Source organism: Populus trichocarpa, chromosome 18, assembly GCF_000002775.5.
Source record: "Populus trichocarpa isolate Nisqually-1 chromosome 18, P.trichocarpa_v4.1, whole genome shotgun sequence".
Classification (NCBI taxonomy): domain Eukaryota; kingdom Viridiplantae; phylum Streptophyta; class Magnoliopsida; order Malpighiales; family Salicaceae; genus Populus; species Populus trichocarpa.
The window spans coordinates 1,091,595-1,112,725 of NC_037302.2; the positions used below are offsets into that span (position 1 = coordinate 1,091,595).

A 21,131-nucleotide genomic window follows, 5' to 3' on the forward strand; every position below is an offset into this window, starting at 1 on the left:
GTAGTTGAATTTCTTTATTATTGCTTTTAAAAAAGAATGAATCTTTTTATTCGAGTTGTCCCGTGGGATGAGTAGATCATTTTGTTTGTGTGCTCTTAGGATTAAGCCAATGATTATCGTTTAATTAATTGATTTTTTTTTAATAATTGAGGTATATATCTTCGGATTTATATTTCGCATATTTGAAATATCAATTCTTATATTTTAATTGATTTTTTTTAATAATTAAGGTATTTTAAGATTTATATTTTGCATATATGAAATATAATGCGGGTGTAATTAAGCTAATAGATAGAACACATTAATTTTAATCAGCGGAAAGCATTGTAGATGTTATAATTGAGTTTTATAGGGGTTAAAATATTGTAAAATTAAAATATAATTTGTTGTAAAAAACTATAATATGTTTTTGTTATTTTATAATTATGATCATTAAGATAATGATAATTATTCTTTTTTTAATTAAATTTTTAATTAAATTTAAATTTTAAAGAAGAAAATAAATTTATTTGAACTTTATTTCTCTGAGAATCTTGTATTATAAATACAAATATCAGTGTCGGTGCTCAAGGAAAGGAGGCCATTAAAAAAAAACACTAAGAGGAGGCCATTACAAGAAACCGATGGGATACCATTACAATAGAAAGGAGAGGGGGCGAGAACACGAAAGAAAGAGAGAAAAAAACAGTGACCGCGCCGGCGCGCCGTCATCCTTTTCCATCTCCCAAAATCAGTGGTTCCCTTCATCTTCTCTACTCTCATCCCCGTAACCCACACTTACACCATCTTCCCCAACCATCGCCACCATCTCCTCCCGAACCAGTCCCCTTTCTCACCGTGAGCCCCCAGTAAACACCAGCCCTCACTGATCCCCTTTCTCACCGTGATCATGCACCAGCTATAGCAGCACAGCAACCATCTCTTCTCAGTAGAGACAGGACCGACGCGAACGAGAGGAAAACGGACGAACGAGAAATTAATACACACAGAGGGGAACAAATGGGCACACTGGACAGAGGAACAAAACACAGGGGGAACAAGGCGCTGGACAGAGGCGAACGCAAAGGGGACGAAGATGGAACTGAAAAAACATAGGGAAATTAAAACAGACGAACAATTAAGGGAGCGCACTGGACTGGGGGGGGAAAAGCAAAAACCAGAGAGTGGGGACTTTTTCAACAGATACAACAGGGACGAATAGAGGATGAAAGATAAGGAAAGAAAGTGACCAGTTCGCCATCGTCTTCGACTTTTTCTCCGGACCAGAGAGCATACAAGAGAGGAAGATCAGGGAGACAAACCAGAGAACCAACGGTGGACAAACAAAAAAGCAAGAAAACTAGAGAGAACAGAAAAAAAAAAAGAGGATAGAGAAACAAAAAAAAAAAACAGAAACGAAGAGAGGAAAAGCATCGGCCAGCACCACCTCAAGCCTTCGTCTTCGCCAGGAGCAGAGGGGAGTGTCCAGCAACTCACGTCTTCATCGCCGTCATCTTCGTCAGCAGTCCCTGAAACCAGTACATTCCTCCGCACTTGGCCCCTGCATTACACAGTGCGAAGGTAATTATAATTACCTTCGCACTGTGCAGCATGCATGCGTGATTATTCACGCATGCATGCTGCTTTGCCCAGCCGGGTCACTGGCTTGGGTCAGTGACCGGGCTGGGGGTGGCTGGGTCCAGCCCAGCCGTAATGGTTGAGCTAGATCCAGCCCCAAAAAAAACCTAAAAAAAATAAAGAAGTAAAAAATAGTTTCCTAAAAAAAAAAAAAATTCAACCTGTGTGGATTTATTCACTGATGCCAAAGTCAGGAGTACCAAACCTTTTGGGTTATGCAATATTTATCAATGTTAGAGTTAGAAATCTCTATGAGTAAATGTTCACTGACGTCATAGTCAGGAACATTGTAAGAAGATAAAAATAAATAAATAAATAAATTCTAAGTAATTTTAGACAAGACCAATAATGCAGTATATCTTAGGTATGATGCTTAATGGATAATAATATATTTTCTTTCACGTAACCAGTCTCGTACCATAGAATCTTTATGAATTAGTTAGGGTTCTTAGTGATCATAATATTAGGTAGCGACTTCTTGAATTGAAATATATTCTCCAAAGAACGAAATGTCAGATATCCGTTATTTGTCTGTTCTTTTTCCTAAAAAGACAGAAATTTATAATCGATCGTGGCGATATCTGGGTATAACAGCATATATAAATTTTAAATTTGTAATTTATATCTCTGTATGTCTTTTTAGAGGCTTACAAGACTTATAAATAGACTAGAAAAGTATATCTTTACTAGTAAACAACTAGAAAACCGAAAGCACAAATAAATTTAAAACAAAAATTCGAATAAAACAATAAACCAGAAAAAACTAGAAAAAATAATAAAATTAACTCAAATAGCAACATTTGAGCCTAATTTTTAATTATGAGAGATCTAACAATTTGATAAGCTATACAATAACTTCCTTTAGGAAAGACATTTAGCGGTTCAATAAGCAACACGGTTGCTTCTCAAAGGAAAATTACTTTTAGAATCACTTGGAAAAATTTGAATATGATCCAACTTTAAAATCTCTTGTTATCTTTGTTTTTAAGTTATTAATATAGTTTAACATAATCATACCTCTTTCTAAACCCAAACTTATCTCATTTATCCATAAAAACACATGTTAAATTATCTATATAATTTATCTAGATCATATCTTCATCTAATTATATCAAATCTTCCCTTAAATATTTGGAACCTCGTATTTCTACCAATGTAGTTGCATGATATTTTTTATTGATTAGATTTATATTAATCCTCAAGGCTCAAATCTTTTCATAACTTTTTTAAATTTGGAAAAATTATGTCTACTTATTTCTAATTTATCTTTATAATTTAGATTATTTTTTTAAATTTATCATTTATGTAAATATTTTTATATAAACCAATAAAAATCTTTATTTTCTAAATCAAACTCAACTTAATTTATTAAAAGAGATACAAAATTGAAGAGAGAAAAACATTGTCAGGTGTGATGTTAAAATTATTTTTTCTTCATGTTTTTTTTTTTTTTGAAGTAAATCAAGATGAATTTATTTTTTAAAGTAAATCAAGTTGAATTTTTTTTTAAATGAGAATTTTTTTTTTTTTGAGAATATTTGATCAAATAATAAATTAAAAAATCACTCTATATTTATAAACAAAATTAGAAAAAAAATTATTGTAATCATCCTAAACTTTGAATATAAAATGAAAGTAGATGGCAGTTTTAGGGTGTGTTTCGTAATACGGTTTAACCTGTTTTTTAAAGTGTTTTTTAATATATTTTTTACTTGAAAAAATTTCAAATTAATGTTTTTGTAGGTATTTTTTTATAATTTTAATATGTTAATATTAAAAATAATTTTTTTAAATTATATATTTTAATATATTTTAAATTAAAAAACACTTTTGAAAATTATTTTTCACCATATTACCACGTATACATTTACTCGATACCTAAAAGCTATATATTATTATAATGTAGATACTTGGGATTAGAAAAATATAATCTGGGTCAGAGACGGTGCCTCCCAGCTTAACTTTAAACCTTTTGGTTATTGTGTCCATAAAAGCTTATGAAAGGCGCAGTGGCCACCCTTGTATGGATCTCTCCTTGTATCATGGCTAATTGTGCCACGTGTTGTTCAGCAAAGAAATTGCCATGTGCTATTGCCCATGGCAGGGGATTTTGTCACTAACAGGTCCATTGGTCCAAGGGGTGTCATGGTTTTGAAATCCGACCCAGTTATTGATTTGATCAAGTAATCAGGTCACGGGTCAAATAAATTGAGCCGGTCAAACAAAAAAAATCATCTACATGCTGACCTTTCATATTCTCACTCGGAGCACCTGCTTTCATTATTTTTTTTCTAACCAAAAGATCAGCGAACGCTACTGAATATAGTCAGCCAGATCGCTGGCCCCAAGATTGTCTTCGTCTTCCAACTCAATTCGAAGACCTGATAACGGCATCATCTACATGCTGACCTTTCATATTCTCACTACTTGGTTGGAAGATTAGCCAACTTCGAAGAAGAATGGCAAAGGAAACTCGAAACCACAGAATGAAGGAAGCAGTAAGGAAATACTGGTCCATCTCCTAATTATTGCCTCTCCCCACTCTTGTTTTCTTAATTTCTTGTTTATCTTATGTTCTTCTCTCTCTCTCTCTCTCTCTCTGCACCACCATTATATTCTCTGCAAAACCCTAAACCACCCCCAAATGACCATTTGTTTGTGGAGAGCAGCAATAAAGATTGGAGAAAAAAGGTGTTGTCTTGACTTGACAGTTGCTTTGCCTTGCCTGGAATCTTCCTGCAAGACCAGGGGAAAAAAAAAGGGGTTTCAGGTTTTGTGGGTAGCAGATTAAGTAAAACCCGTTTAATGACAGTGAAAATAAAAAAAAAATTGACCGGGTCTCACCCGGGTTTAGCTGGGTGGACTGGATCAATTTCCGAACGGGTTTTTGCTTCAAGCCGGACCGGTCCTAGGTCCGGGTCGACCCGCCGGGCCGGGCCGGGTTTTAAAACTCTGGGTGATGCAGAGTGCATTGTCAACCCTGCTTGCATAGTTATGAAATCAAACTAGGTTTACCCCAAATTAATTTTAATTTGGTTTAGTATAAATCTGTTTTAGATCAGGTCCTAAATCAACTCGTCGTCGAATCAACTTGTAATCTAGATCTTAAATAAATTTAACTCTTGGAATAGATGTTGTAGCCTTCTCAAATATTTGGATCTTGTAACTGTGTTTAAAATTATGTTTTGAGTGAAGCTTAATTTGTCCCCTCTACAAATTTGTTCGAGCTCCACCACTTGACACTACACGGTTCGATATTATCAATAGAAAAACAGGAAATGTCCAGCAAATTAAGCTACGAAATTAGAGCAGGAAAAGCCAAAACATTGTTACTGATTTGAACACTACAATGCGGACATGATCACTAAAATGTGAAAACTGTGGCTCGTCTAGCTACCCTCTTTTGGTCTGATCTCAATCCCATCGACAATCAACCCACGTTTCCAGCTCTTCTTCTTCCCCTTCCTTGCTAAGAATTTCACCCATTTCAATCTCCGACCATCCATCTCCTCTTTCCTTTGGATAATTCCCATTACTTTCAGCAGCAGATGAACCAATTATAGGCCTTCTTGGACTTCGGTATTGCCACCACGACTGTCTTTCTGCATGCCAACGAAAAGTTCGTGTATGCTCTTCACCACCAATGATTCCCATTGTGACCTGTATTGGCTGGTTACCAAGCGCTTCTACGGAGAGCTTGAAGACAAGGTGTGCTGTGTACAATGTTGCTGGTGATAGCTGGCATGCTTGTATTGATTTTGCTACTGATTTCAAGCCAGCATACACAAAGAAGGTGAGCCACTTCGGAAAACCTGTAGGTGCTCGAAATCATGAAATTGTATTTGTATCCACGCCCCAAAAGCAGAAAACAGAAAATATATCATGGAAAGTCATCAGGATGAGAAGAAGAGAAACCTTGATCCAGGATCAGAAGTCCATCCCCAATATTCAGGAGCATCACCCCATGCAATTCCGAGATCCCTTGCTGAGAGCGTATATAATTTCTTCCCACTCTTTTTCTCCAACGAAAAGCTCTATTTCATGCAAAAAAAAAAGGGCACAATTAGATAACAATCCCTGTAGTAGAACCATAAAGATCCTAATCCTTTAGTAAATCCAAATACTCGGATAGACTTCAGTACATGACATAAGATAGAAGACAACCAAGAATTTTATCCCAGCTCTTCAATTTGACAACATAGTCTGATCTTCTTGTACAATCCTGTCTACTCTATTTGTTTTGGAAATTTGGGTCACTTAATATGTTGCCAAATTTGGGATTGGGATGAAAACTGAAACCTTTTTACCATCCTCAATGAGGATAGGATTGCCACAGAGGCTGAGATAGAGTTGTTTCTTGGAAGAAACCAGCAGAGGACTATCAGATTCGGAGAGGAGATCACGGGGCAGGAATCTCTCCCAAAAGGCACCAGTTTCTGCGGCCGACCTGAACAATGGAGAGACAATAGACAGCCTGCATGCCGCCAGAGGACTCGTAAAGGACAGCACATTCGCTATGCATCCTTCTGGAAGCAAGTTCAACGACAATTCCCCTGCTTCTTCATTTTCACTAGCCATCTTTTCCCAGGTTTTCAGTTTGTTTTTTTATTGAAAAACATGTTTTTGTTTTTTTATATTCTAAAACATTAATTAATTAATAACATATTTGAGATTGCAGTATTCAAAGTGTTTTTTACTTGAAAATATATTATAATAATATTTTTTAAAATTTATTTTTAATACTATTACGTCCAAAAACGAGCAGAAAATACTATAAAAAATTAATTTAAAAAAAAATCAATTTTTTATAAAATGGTGGTGCGATGTAGTCACAACCCACGTCGAGTCTGAACTTCAACTTTATAATAATAAATAAAGGCTTTTGTCTTTAGATTTTACACAGTTTGACAAATATTTGCACCAGAACAGATTTACCTACGTGGTGCCTTCTTGATGGCTTCTTATTGTCTAGGGTCTTCACTCTTTTTTTCTACTTGATCTTTGAAACCTCCCCTTGGCCATAAGTATAAAGACAAACAAAAGTGTGTTCTGATTTTTTTTTTTCTTTGGATGAAGGTGACGGGGAAAGACACAGCTAATTTTCTGTTCATATGGTTATCAGAATAGGATGAATTCTTCATTGAATCAAGCAAGACCTGTGCATTATAGGCTCAATACGCGAAGATAATCTTTGATGGAAGATATAAATTATAGATTCAGGGCAGCAAATTGTTATTACTTCTTCTTATCTGTTTTTTACAAAATATAAAACATGAAAATATATCAATATATAAAAGAATAATCAATTTAGAGTACTTTCTCACAGAAAATAAACTTTTTAGTAAGGAAAAATAGAAATGAATTTTTTGTTTTTTTAAAATAAAATAGACATAAAACTTCTTAAATTTATCTCCATTATCTCCGTCTCTTTTGTTTCAAAACAATAACAGTAATTAACGGTAACAATAACTAATCGCTACCTTATCAATCTGAAACCTTCAAGTCATAATCATCTAATCAAATAATCAAATAACAATCTCCTTTAATCAACTGAAATCATGTGAATGATTATGCAATATTTATCTCTTTTATATTTCTCATGTGATCTTGTACCTGAATAACCATGTATCACTTATCAACCCCGTTCCATGTCAGTATATAAATACTTGTAATATACAAAGTTGAAAGACATAAATCTATGTAGTGTAAATAATATTTCATTTTCTACGAGAGCATTCAAATTTCTATGACAAGCCCTGCACAATATCTCCAGAAGGTGTCTGGACAGGGGAAAACATATCCTAAAAGCACTGATTTAGTGTTTTTTTTTTAAGTCCGAAAGCAGTTGACAAAATATCTTGGCATAAACTTCATAAAATCTACCACATACTAAAGGTATGTAAGAGATTCAATATTATCAATAGGAACAAAAAATGGGAAATGCTCAAGAAATGAAATGCAGAAGGAAAAACTGATTTAGCTTTGAAATTACACCAGAAAAAGCTCATGACATTTATGCAATTAATTAAGATTACTACTGATTTGCCTACTAGAATGTGTAAACACGAGGAAATATCTATAGAATGTGAAAAATCTTGCTTAACTATTTACCCTCTTTTGGTCTGATCTCAATCCCTTCAACAGTCAAAACGGCTTTCCAAAGACTAGTACTATCAAAAACTTTCATCTCCAGTTCTCCATCTTCCCGTTCCTTGGTAAAGAAGTCACCCAACTCAATCTCCAACCATCCATCTCCTCTTTCCCTTGGATAATGTCCATCACTTTCTTTCAGCTGTGGATGAACCAATGGGCCTTCTTATGTTTACAGTTTCACCACCATGGTGCTGCATTCCAACTAGTAGTTCTCCAACAAGTCCCATGGAGACTTCTACTTGGTCATCAAGTCCCTTGTACATATTAGTAATGTCACAAATGTGGTAAAACCTGTTAACAAAACCTAGCAAACCATCGATAAGCAAATGCATAGCAAGATAGCTACAATTCCAAGACGCGTAGAAAATTAGAATCAACTTTCCAAATCTGTCCTTCATTATGTTGTGGGCATACAGTGCTGGAAAAAGTTGATTATATCTGAAAAACCTCCGACAACCCCAAAAGTTCTAGGAATGGCAGCATCTGGCCTTATAGAGCATGTCATTATGGATAGTTAACAAGATGCTGTACTTCTACCCTAAAATTTTCATAAGGGAAACAAAAGGAATGAGGAAGTGGCAAGAATTTATCTATCTATACATGAAACGTTGCAAGTTCGTTCTTTAACCAGAGCATAATTCAAACAAACATACAACTAGGCCACATGGCTAGTATAGGTTTATAGTAAATTCTCTTTATTTAAATCCATTGATCGCTTTCCATGACGAAATAAACTGTGTTTGGAACCTCGGCTAGACTAGAAAGATTTCGGCAAAGCAATGACCCCATTCAATTTATTACTAACCTTTTGGATTCAAACTATATACACACTGGATAGTTTTGAATACAGACTTGTACATTATTTGAACAGAGAAACTTGGCTCCTTTTGTGGTTCTAGTTTCAAATCAACAGTATGGTTGGAAACTTGTACGACTGAATCCACTTCTCATAATAAACATGCCACTTTAGATGAAGAAATCCATCCTGTGTATCTTCAACTGCTTGGACTAGCCCCTACTGCACCAAGAGAGAAACAAGTGATGTGAAGCAATTTGTTGAACGATATAAATTAAAATGAAATGAACAACATAATCATGAGATCCAAATTATATAATCACTAAACATTTATACGTTGCATCAATAAGAGTTGCTATAAATCTTCTCTGAATCCTCCTACATAGCTGTGCAATAGATCAGCTGCAAAAGCTTTAGATAGTGATGCAATAAAGATAATCTACCCACTAATGTGAAGAATGAAGAAATTATTAATAGAATATGAAAACAGTTGCTTATCTAGTTACCTTCTTTTGGTCTGATCTCAATCCCTTCGACAATTAGTCCATGTTTCCAATAATTGGTGCCGTCAAAAACTCTCATTTCCAGCTCTCCATCTTCCCCTTCCGTGCAAAAGAAGTCACCCAGTTCAATCTCCAACCACCCATCTCCTCTTTTCTTTGGATAATGTCCATCACTTTCTCTGGCAGGTATAGATCTTCTGCAGCTAAAGTTAAAAAAATCAACTGGCCTTCTTGCAGTACGGAATTGCTGCCCTCTCCTTTCTGCATTCCAGCAAACAGAATGCGCACAAATCTTGTCTCCATCCAGTTTCATTGCAACCTCAACTGGCTGGTCATCCAATCCATAAGCTTCTATAGAGAACTTGAAGACAAGGTTTGCTGTGTACAATATTGATGGGGAGAGCATACAAGTATTGATTTTGCCACGGATTTCAAGCCAACAAACTTTAATAAGCTCAGCCACTTCTGGAAACCTGTAGGTGAACCATCAACATTTAAATATCATAAGCACAGAAACATAAAACTGAAAAAGGAAAAAAAATAAAAGAAAAACCTGGATGCTGGATTAGAATTCCATTTCCAATATCGAGGAGTATCGCTCCATGTAATCACGAGGTCCATTGCAGATAGCATGTAACACTTCTTCCCACTCTTTTTTTCCAATGAAAAGCTCTATCCAATCAAAAAGCAGCACACTATTAGACATATCAACTCAGTCACATAGAGCTTGGGACATGGGATTGGAGGACAAGAGGCAAAACAACTTCTTCACCTGTCCCATACAAAATTTCATTTTCATCTCTCCAATGTGACAGCCTTGTCCCATTATTTACAGCCGTCTAAGGCGCATCAAATACATGCTAAAATTATTTTGATTTAATTTTTTCAGACAAAATACAACTCAAAAAGGCCATGAAAATCAAGGGACATCAACACACATGCTGAAATTATTTTGAAATGTACCTCATAACTAAGATAGAAGTTACATTGATCATTACAGGAAATCTAAGGGAGGACTTGCATCAAACAATCACAAAGAGTAACTGCTGGAAGTATTGAGGTATAACTTTTGTCACTTGACCAGAAAATCTTAAGGTGTACAGAAAACCCTCAACACTATTCTAGTTTATAAGAAAAAATCACAGATTTTTGAATTTAGGAAACTTCAAAACCCTTTTAATTTCTATCAAAGAATAAAAAATAGCCTCAAAGTCAAAGGGTCCAACAAAGACTTGGAACGAAGTTAATGGATGAAATTTAGCAAATGAAAAGCAATTCAATCGAGCAGAGACTGTCAAACACAAAGGGGCCTATACAAAAATAAAAAGGGAGTTTTCTTTTTACCTTTCTCCCATTTTCAACAAGGATTGGATTGTCACAAAGGCTAAAATACAGTTCCCTTTTGGATGAAACAGATGCCAGCAGGAGAGAACCATCAGGGGAAGTGGAAAGGACAGACTCAAGATCGCTAGGCAAGAACCTCTCCCATACAACGTCGGATATGGCGGCCGACTTGAACATGGGAGAGACAGCTGAGAGCCGAGCAACGTCCAGGGGAGCTGTAAAGGACAGTGCGTTCGCTATGCATCCCTCCGGCAGCTCATTTAAATGCAATTCTCCTGATCTTTCCATTTTCGTAAGCAAGAATCAAATCCTTTCTGCTCGCTGTAAGTATATCTTGGAGTGGAAAGTGTCGGTTAGGCACAGCGGTGCAGTTTCGCCAAATTTTATTATTATTTGTTTTGCAAATTATTATTTTTTTATTATTATTTTGATAAGTAGATGTAAAAAATAAATTTAAAAAATAAAAATATAATATTTTTTAAATAAAAAATATTTTAAAAAGCACTATTTTAAACCTGTCCAAAAAAAATCGCATTAGATAAGTTGTTTTTTTACTTTTTTATCATTTTAATTATTGTTTTAGAATAAAAACAATTTAAAGATTTTTTTCAATATATTTTTTATTATAATAAAAATAGAAATAAAGAGATAAGTTTACTATATATATATATTACAAAACCATTTATACCACTACCAGAAAATTAATGAATATAAACGGAATCATCTATTGTTTTCTTCCGTCGATATTTTATGATGATATTTAGTAACTGAATTTCTTTCATCGCTAACTCTATTGGTATATACCGACAGAAACATTCTATCAGTATATACCGAGGAATCACAATTAGAATATAAAGAATTTTAAAAAACAAAGCAGCACGATGACGTGTAAGTCTTTGTGAACAAGTTTACCGACAGAATTACAGTAGGATTTAAACCACAATGTCCATACAGTGACGTTTCTATTATACCGACAAAATTGCTGACGGGTTTACAAACAAAATTATTCCATCGATAATATTTAATATATGACCTGGTCATCGACTCTCCCCTCCCCTATTTCTCTTTATTCTTCCTCTCTGCATCTAAACAAACCCCTCCCCCACTGCAAACAACCAGCCCCCCCAACCCAAACATCCCCCCTCATCTTAACACAACTCATCCTTCTTTAACTTTTCTAGTCGCAACATCTGTATTCTGATTTATTGTAGATTTTTTATTTTAAGTAAGTACATCTACCTTTCTTTAATTTTAACACAATTTTAAAATGTCAATTTTATTATTGAATGTTTTTTTAGTATATGTATTTTGTTTGAGTGTTTACTTGTTTTATTGTTTTTTCTCAAACAAACTTGTTGTATGAATTTATAATTTTGTACATGTTATGGTTTGTTTTAGATTTTATAAAATTGTATTTGTTTGTAAATTGTTGAAACTTAAGTTGAATTACCGACTAAGATGTGTTGTGATGAAATAAATAATGGCTTGTTTAACGGGTTTGTTTTATACTTTGTCAATTTTATTGCTAAGTTGTAATTTCTGTAAATTAATGTGTATAAATTTATATGTACGTAAATAATTGATAATGAATATTTAAGAGAAGCTTGAAAGTAAGTTGGATAATCTTGAGCTAAACCAATATTTTTGCAAATTTATTTATTTAACGTAGTTAAGTAATAAATGTTGTCATCATTATTTTATATAGATTCGATAGAATTCATAAATGATCGTTCAAGGATGTATCGAGATTCACCTCAAGAATTGTGGAGGATGGATTATTATAATGGGGTTCAGAGTTTTATTAATTTCGCAAAATCTATTACAAGAAATATTAGTAGAGATGATATAGGTGTCCATGCAGAAGGTGTAAAAATAAAAAATTTCTTCATCCAGATATTATAACGATGTATCTTCTACATAAAGAATTCATGGAGGATTACTTGTGTTGATATGCACACGGAGAACCATTTATTCATCATGAGATCATAGTAGAAAGGATGGTTAGGTCAACTTCTAGTGCTAGCAACATGCATGAAGTTGTAAATGACTACAATAATCATTACAAGAATATGGTTATGGATGCAATAAGAATAAATCAAAGTCATGATAGTCAATGTTCAATCGTAGATGAAGAACCTAATGCAGACACGACTAAGTTTTTTTTATCTTTTGAAAGATTCTAATGAACCATTATGGGATGGCTGCACAAATCACAGTAAATTATCAGTTGTTGCACAAGTGTTTACCATCAAGTTGAATTATGGGTTGAGTGAGGTCAGTTATGACAGAATTGTCAAATAGGTGAGAAGCATTTTACCTAAAGGGAACATGCAGAATTGTTGATCATGGTAAAAATTGATATCAAGCACCAAGTCTCGGGAGTTCGTGGCCTTGCAAAAACATACGACCAATCTTTCTGAAACATATCAAGAACTCTCTGCGAATTATGAACAACTCCGTCAAATGGTCTTGGATATAAGATCACAGATGAGTGGTACATGTGCGCCTCTTTTTAGGCCATATGGTCCCGAGAATGACTAGCATCCTCCTCCTCCTTCTCCTCTGTGCCGCCATTGTTCTAGTTTAAATTTATTTGAACATCCAAATTTGTAATGAATATTTGGATTTTATATTAAGATAATTTATTTTTACATAATTTTATTTATTTATTATTTTTTTATTATTCTATACAATTTTATTTTTAAAAAAATATTTTTTTTAATATCACGGACGGAGTTACTGACGGATTGAATATTCTAGAGAATTGGAAAAACTTTATTGCATGTGCCACTATCACCGACGGAATTACGATGAACTCAATTTGTCGGTATATTCTAGAAAGTTGAAAAAACTTTACTGCATATGCCACTATCACTGACAGAATTATTCCAGTGGGTAATTTTGTTTTTTGGCGCATATTTTTCATATGTAAAACCATCGGTTTTTAATTTTTTTTCTAACAGAATTGCCGACATAAATGAAATTATTGATGAATTGTATATTGACAAACGCATAGAATTAGTCGATAAAATTTTTCCTGATGGAATGGTAATGTCACTGCCGACAAAAAATTTCTTCAGTAAAACTGTTAAACGTAGTAATGTGCATATATATATATATATATTCAACTAAACATACTTCTGATTTTTTGTACCTAATCTAAATAAATTTATTTTAAAATATAGTATTTATTTGTTTAATTAAATATATTTATTTCTTTTATATCAAAACATTAACTAAACTTGACCAATACTAGTTTATTCACTCATTGTATGAAAATGAAGTGTTGTCTCTATTACATAACTCAATGTTCAATTGTCATCTTGATGAATCAATAAAAGAAAAAAAACAAAAGGAAGAAATTGTATAAGCATGGAGACATATAGTATTATTGTTCGTGCTTTTATTTTGTGTGTTGAATTAAATTTTTTTGAATGTACAGAAATACATTCAAATATTGTTAATATGCTTTTTAAAAAAAAATTAACTATAAGGGATTGATCTCGTATGATCTAGTATACTTAACAACTCAAGAGATTATAAGAATGACCAATAAAAATATAATCTGACTAAAAACCTCAAGACAACTTTTCTTTTAAATATTGAAACAATCATATATTAGATTGACTCGGATTAACTAGGGTTTACCAATCAAATCCGCTAACCAGATCATAAGACCTTGATAACCCTATAGAAAGCAAATAAAAAAAATTATTAAACATAATTTTCAACCAACTCAATATTAAATGATGAAATTAAAAATAAAATTCAACTAAAAAATTAAGTTGAGTCATCCCTTGCTAACATGCAAAACCTGGATCATGAGACCAGGATAACCCTATTGAAAAAAAAAATCAAAACAAATTATGAAGCTCAATTCTCAATTAACACAATGTTGACGGATGAAATTTTAAAAAGAATAAGTTAAAAAAGATAAAAAAAAATCACCCAAGTCGACTGACGAAACTTGTGACTCAAGTTTTGAGACTGAGATACCTCATAGAAGGCAAACCAAAATACATTATCAAGTTTAATTCCTAATCAACCTAATATTAAAAGACAAAATTGAAAAAAAATCAACTAAAAAAAAAAACCTCAAGTCAACAGACCTAACATGCGACCAGGATCACAAGACAATGATAACCCCATAGAAAATAAAAAAAAAATTTATAAAAGTCAATTATCAGTTAACCAATGTTGAATGGTTAAATTGAAAAAAAACAAAAAAAAAAAAACAAAAACATAAGTCAATTCAACCTCGGTTAATCTACCAAACTCAAGTCAGAAGACGGGAATAACTCAATAAACAACAAATCAAAAAGAATTATAAAATTCAATGTTCAATCAATCTAAAATGGGATAAAATTGAAAAAAAAATATTCAATTAAAAAAAATCCCAAGTCAACTTGACTTACCCGCAAAACTCGCGACTCTGGTCATGAAACTATAATAACCTCATAGAAAACAAATAAAAAATAATATAAAATATCATAACCCATTTTTAGGCCCCCGCATGAAAAATAATAAAATACAAAAAAAATCAAGAAAATATTATCAAAAATAATAATAGTGAAAAAAAAGGATGTCAGAATGCTAAAAAATGATCAAAAATTGGTTGAGAAGGTTTAAAAATACAAAGATTAAAATTTGACAGTATTTTATTGACTGGTGAGAGCCATGTTGACAAAAAAAATTCAATTTGAGAAAAAAAAAGGTCCAAAATCAGATGTTTATGGACTCAATTAAATTTTATTGAAGGTTTAATTGAATTTATGGAGAGTTTGATTGCAATATAAATTGATTTTGGAGTCAATTTGGGCTTCAATTGGAAGAAATTAAAGTTCTGGGGTCAAATTATAATTTTTGGAAGTTAATTTGGTCAAATCAGGGGCTTAATTGCATAAATATTGAAGTTTGATGACCAATTAAGGACTTAATTGAAGAAATATGAAACCAGGGACCAAAATGGAAAAGGCGCGTAAATAGAGGGGTTTAATTAAAACCGGATCAGTGGCTTAATTGAAGACATTAGAAGTTTATTGCTCAATTGAGGGTCCAATTGCACTAATTCAAGACCAAGGATCAAAGTGAAAAAGGCGGCCAACTCCAGGGGCGCTGTTAGATTTTTGGCAGGGATGCAATTGAATTGATTTTTACGATAAAAATTGCATTTGAGGACTCGATTGAACAAATCACAAATTGAGGACCAATGTGAACTCTGTCACATTTTGCCACCTTTTCCTTTTAAATGAAACGGTGCGTTTTGTTCAAAACGGCGCCGTTTCATACACTGTTCATAAAAAAAAAAAGGGAAGCCCAAAACGGTGTCGTTTTGATGGCACTGTGGGTTTTCTTCTTCCCCTGGACACGCGAGGCAGGGGAAGAAGAAGATTTTTCTTCCCCCTGTTTTCACCGACTTTCTTCCTTTAAAAAGCATCAAAAAGACGCTGATCAAGGACATCCACTTGCCTAAGCTTTCCACGTGTTGGACGGGCGGTAGAGGGGCGGCAACACGCCCCAGCCATGCGTCTCCCCTGTTTTTCTATAAATACAGGGGAGACGAAGAAGAAAAGGGGAGGACGGGGGGAAAAAGAAAAAAGAGAGGAGCAAGACAGAGGCGAAGAAAAAGATAGAGAGAGAGGAATGGAGAGAAAAAACTGAAGAAAAAAAAAGAAGAAGAAGAAGCAGAAAAGAACAAAAAACAGAGGAGGGAGAGGCAGAAGAAGGAGCAGCTCCGCCGGCCACCGCAGTCCCTCCACCGCGACAACAGAACTGCCGCCGCCGCCCCAGGTAACCTCCTGCTGCCCCGTTGTTTCCTTGCTCAGCCCCTGCTTGCATTTGCATGCAGAACATGAATAATTCACGTTCTGCAGCAAATGGTCAAGGGGCTGGTTACTGTGTTGGTGCACAGTAACCAGCCCATTTGGTTCTGGGTCGGGTCAGGCCCAGCCCACTGATCTAGGCCGAGTCCGGCCCATTTAAAAAAAATTAAAAGAATAGATATTTTTCAATATTTGTGATTTTCCACGTGTATTGTTTTACGCTGTTTTATTTAATCTCGGTTTGTTTTATGTCATTTTGAAAAAATACAAATCCGGTATTAAAATACTCGGTTTTCGTTAAAATTTCCAAAATACAAAAAAAATTTGAAAAAAGAAAAAAATATTTTTGTGCATACGGCCAAGTGTCTCAAAGCTAAAAAATCATATTGTGTTTTTCATACACCAAAAAACAATGTTTTAGCATGCATTTTGGTTTTAATAACTAGTTTATTAAAGTCAAGAGAACATTGGCCAAAATTTTAAAAACAACAATAATTTTATTTTGTTTATCTCTTAGTATCTGGGGTATGACATTACACGCAATGCGTATTCCGGATATTTAATTCTTTTTCGAACAATAAAACGATTAGGTTTTACCGCATTAAGATAAGATTTCCTTATTAAGGCGGACTTGTCTTGACCCTTAGATAGACCAACAATTAAAAACCACAACACGACATTAGATTTTTAACAGACAAAACAATGCATTCTACCTTAGGTAGGGCGTATTTGGGGTGCTAATACCTTCCCTTTACGCAACCAGTCTCCGTACCCGATCTCTGAGACCAGTTAGGGTTCCTAGTGACCAGAATACTAGGTGGCGACTCTCAGTCCATAATTTACTGATAAGAGACAAGAATTCCTTGTCTGTTCATATTTGCCAGACATGATTCCATTTTCCCTATGAAAGTGGTGGACGATCGCCGCGACGCCACACACGTACGACATAAAACATAATTCTCAATCAACAAAATCTAATTCTCAATCAATACAAAATCTAATTCTCAATCATAGCCGATGTTAAAAAATAAAATTGAAAAAAAATAATTAAAAAAAAAGCCCAACTTAACATGGTAAACTGACAAACTCACGATGCGGATTATGAGACTGGGATAACTTTATAAACAAATTATAAAATATCTTGAAGAATGAAATTAAAAAATATAAAATTAAAAAAATCTCAAGAATTTCGAAGACTAAAAAGTGCATAAGCCTTGATATTTCACTGTTATAGTAATAATAATAACAAGTCCTTTTAGCACACGTGAATAATAATAATAATAATAATAATAATATGATAGTCTTCTAAGCCTCGACTCCTTGACAGCTCCTAGAATTTACACAGGTATTTGATTATAAAACAAAATAACATAGAGTTTATATAATAAACTTATGGATTTGAGAAGTCTTTCCATCGATTAGGATAATTTTTAACTTATTATTCAACAGAATGACTTCTGTCCATTAGTGATTCTGATTCAACATTAGCAGCGTGGTTGGAATTTGGAAACTGATGGAACAAACTCGGCTTCTCCAAGTAAACTTGCACATTTCAGATGAAGTCCAGTGTGTGAATCTTTAACTGCTTGGACTAGCTGCCCTGGAAACTGGGAAAGAAAGAAATGACATCAAGAAGCCAACTTGTTGAAAGACCATAATTTAAAATGAAGTATATAGCTTGATATCCAACTTTTTAGAACCCTAGCTAGATATATATTTAAGGTTTTGCAATTTGGGTTGATTTTTTCAGACAAATTCACCGCTATGAGGTTTCCCTCGTAATCTATGTGGGAAAAAAAGGGTCACAGATTTAGGAGAATTTCATAGAATATATAACTTCATAAACTCTGAGAAATGCTGGATGACAGTGCAAGATTCCATCATCAATAGAAAGGAAAACCTCAAATGATATCTTAGAGCAAACCTAAAAATGCAAAGCAGGACCAACATAAGCTCTTGACAGTGATGCATTAGAGACACTAAAACTAATTTGCCCACTGAAATGTGAAAAGATAAGACATTATCACTAAAATATGAAATACTTGCTCATCCACCTACCATCTTTTGGTCTGATCTCAATCCCTTCCACAATCAACCCGCGTTTCCAGTGACCAGAAGCGTCACAAAGCCTTATTTCCAGTTCTCCATCCTCCCCTTTCATGCTAAGGAACTCACCGAGTTCCATCTCCAACCACCCATCTCCTCTTTCCTTTGGATAATGCACCTTACCTCTGACAGTTACAGATGTGGACCTGAACCTTCCATGCGCATTCCAGCTAACAGTCTGTGCCCCACATTCGCCTTCATTCAGTTTCATTGTGACATCAACTGGTTGGTTATCCAATCCATCAATTCTTGATGCAAACTTGAACACGAGGTATGCTGTGTATAATGTTGCTGGGGACAGCAAACAAGTATTGATTTTGCCACGGATTTCAAACAAACACACATTAATAAGCTCAGCCACTTCTGCAAATCTGTAGATAAGCCATTATCATTAAACAACCATGAGATCACTTGTATAAAGCATGTTACATTTCGAGGAGTATCACCCCATAAAAAAAAAGGTAAAAAGAAAGAAAACCTAGAGTCAGAATTAGAATTCCATGTCCAGTACATAGGAGTATCACGCCATGTAATCACGAGATCCCTTGCAGAAAGCACGTAACATATCTTCCCACTCTTTTTCTCCAATGAAAAGCTCTATTCAATACAAAGTTAGTACACTATCAGATAAATTATTACTCCTAATAAAACCATAAAAGTCCACTGCATAAGGAAATCAAATCAGTCACGTAGCTTTTGGGACAAGACGCATAATTTCCTGACTTCTTCTCATTATTCCAATCCTCTCTAGTCTAGTCCCCTCATTTGCATCATTTTACTTGTATTTTTTTCCACAGAAAAAAATGAAATTTAAATGGCATGAAACTCAAGTACATGCTAAAATTATTTTGAAAAGTCCCTCAAAATTAACATTCTTTTTTGATCTTTTGGGGGCTCAGATATGTTAGAAATTAATGACAGACAACTAAGAGCTCAAGGAGAGAAGCAACGTTTCTAATGTAACTGATGACTTTTATAAAACAAAACATTAGTGTAACTGCTAAAACTACAACTTTAATTCATCTGCAAATATTGACTAAAAAACGATAAGAAATAAATTACCCAGCAAAAACTCTTAATGGAAGTGCGCTTGATCATTTTAAATTGATTAACGAATATATTAATTATCAACTGATCTAGTAGTAAATTGGATCAAGAAAATTTTTTTAATCAAATAAAAATCTATTCAAGAAATAAAACACAAATGGACCTGTAAAAAAAACGTTCAAAGGAAACAAACTGAATTAAAAAAAAAGGAACTTAACCTTTCTCCCATGGTCAACAATGATGGGATTGTCACAGAGACTGAAGTAGACTTCTTTTTTGGAAGAAGCAGACGACAGCAGGAGAGAACCATCAAGGGCAGTAGACAGGATGGATTCAAGATCGTTAGGCAGGAATCTCTGCCAAACATCGTCAGATTCGGCGGCCGACTTGAAAATGGGAGAGACAGCAGAGAGCCGGCATACGTCCTGAGGAGTTGTTAAGGAGAGTACGTTTGCCACGCACCCCTCTGGTAGATCAATATTCAACGGAACGCCTCTTACTACCCTACCACTCCTCATTTCCATTTTCCGATCAAATCTTCTCTGCTTACCGTGGAATTATGGTGGCGGGGAGAGGAGAAAGCGCAGCAATTAAATTATATGTGCACAGTGAGTCATCATCAACACGGGTGCACAGTGAGTCATCAACACGGGTGCACAGTGAGTCAACAATGATTGCATTTTACACTGTGTATCAATATTCAACGGAACGCCTCCTACTACCCTACCACTCCTCATTTCCATTTTCCGATCAAATCTTTTCTGCTTACCGTGGAATTATGGTGGCGGGGAGAGGAGAAAGCGCAGCAATTAAATTATATGTGCACAGTGAGTCATCATCAACACGGGTGCACAGTGAGTCAACAATGATTGCATTTTACACTGTGTATCCCCCCTTTAACGTATTGTTTTTTGCATAGATAAACAAGAGGATATATCTAATTAAATAAATTAAGAATCTGTATATATTAGTATATATATTAGTAATGGAAGAAAAAAATCATTAAAAATAAATATAAATAAAAATAAATAACTCAAAAATAAATATAAATCAAAATATTTGACATCGAAGTATAGGCATTTGACCTGGTTGTGTTTAATAGCTTTATTTACTAAACTCAAATTTTTATTTAATTAAATAATAATAGAAATAGATACGCATAAAATTAATTGAATAAAATAAAAAAAATATTATCAAATATTACACATAATAGAAATATTATTGAAAAATAAATATTTTTATTTTAAAAAATAAAATTTATTTATATAAAACATAAAAAAAATATGAATTAGAATAATCACTTCAAAAATTATATGCATACAAAATAAATAAAAAAATAATTATTATTTAAAAGAGGCTATATAAAAAAATATAAAATATAGAAGGGATATTAATTTAAATATAGATTAAAAAAATATTTTGAAAAAATATTAAAAAATTCATTAATTAAAAAATAAATTTATATAAAAAAAAAGAAAATATCAGGTTTTGTTGAGCTTGAGAAGCCAGGCCAACGTGCTTAGCCCATTTAATAAGGCCTTGCACGCTTGGGCCTTTAATTTTTTTTAATGCAGATAAGGTAGACAACATTTTGTTTGCCCCAGTTATTTTTGAAAAAAAATATGACAAATGACGCGCCGTCTAATTTTATCCAAATTTTAGCTATTGTGATGCCTTAAAAAATCAGGCCTAAATTTTTTTGATTCAAAAATCATTTTTCAACCCATTTGTTTATCCAAAATT

At 33.8% G+C, this 21,131-nt stretch overlaps 3 protein-coding genes across 6 annotated transcripts; all 3 read right to left on the reverse strand.

The window, feature by feature from the left end:
- Positions 1 to 4,896: 4,896 nt before the first annotated feature.
- LOC18107515 (putative F-box protein PP2-B12) lies at positions 4,897 to 6,249 on the reverse strand. The gene is made up of 3 exons (XM_024589894.2): positions 5,917 to 6,249; positions 5,533 to 5,651; positions 4,897 to 5,429 (listed from the first exon to the last, which is right to left on the reverse strand). The coding sequence occupies exons 1-3, from the start codon at positions 6,193 to 6,195 to the stop codon at positions 5,291 to 5,293; spliced, it is 537 nt and encodes a 178-aa protein (XP_024445662.1). The 5' UTR covers positions 6,196 to 6,249; the 3' UTR covers positions 4,897 to 5,290.
- Positions 6,250 to 7,569: 1,320 nt separating this feature from the next.
- LOC7465434 (putative F-box protein PP2-B12) lies at positions 7,570 to 10,889 on the reverse strand. 3 transcript variants are annotated; one of them, XR_002978960.2, is made up of 5 exons: positions 10,414 to 10,889; positions 9,623 to 9,741; positions 9,073 to 9,542; positions 8,576 to 8,788; positions 7,570 to 8,074 (listed from the first exon to the last, which is right to left on the reverse strand). XR_002978960.2 is itself a non-coding variant. In XM_024589893.2 (4 exons), exons 1-4 carry the CDS (start codon positions 10,699 to 10,701, stop codon positions 8,766 to 8,768), a joined length of 897 nt encoding a protein of 298 aa, XP_024445661.2. In that variant the 5' UTR covers positions 10,702 to 10,889; the 3' UTR covers positions 8,448 to 8,765. The 3 variants fall into 3 exon arrangements, 2 of the variants coding, with proteins under 2 accessions (XP_024445661.2, XP_002324346.4); XM_024589893.2 differs by lacking the exon at positions 7,570 to 8,074 and having other exon boundaries at positions 8,448 to 8,785; XM_002324310.4 differs by lacking the exon at positions 7,570 to 8,074 and having other exon boundaries at positions 8,448 to 8,788.
- A 6,533-nt stretch (positions 10,890 to 17,422) lies between these two features.
- On the reverse strand, positions 17,423 to 20,291 carry LOC18107514 (putative F-box protein PP2-B12). Of its 2 annotated transcripts, none has more exons than XM_006371705.3 (4): positions 19,607 to 20,289; positions 18,820 to 18,938; positions 18,294 to 18,712; positions 17,423 to 17,842 (listed from the first exon to the last, which is right to left on the reverse strand). In XM_006371705.3, exons 1-4 carry the CDS (start codon positions 19,910 to 19,912, stop codon positions 17,814 to 17,816), a joined length of 873 nt encoding a protein of 290 aa, XP_006371767.3. In that variant the 5' UTR covers positions 19,913 to 20,289; the 3' UTR covers positions 17,423 to 17,813. The 2 variants fall into 2 exon arrangements, with proteins under 2 accessions (XP_006371767.3, XP_024445733.2); XM_024589965.2 differs by lacking the exon at positions 17,423 to 17,842 and adding an exon at positions 18,055 to 18,159 and having other exon boundaries at positions 19,607 to 20,291.
- Between the last annotated feature and the right edge of the window lie 840 nt (positions 20,292 to 21,131).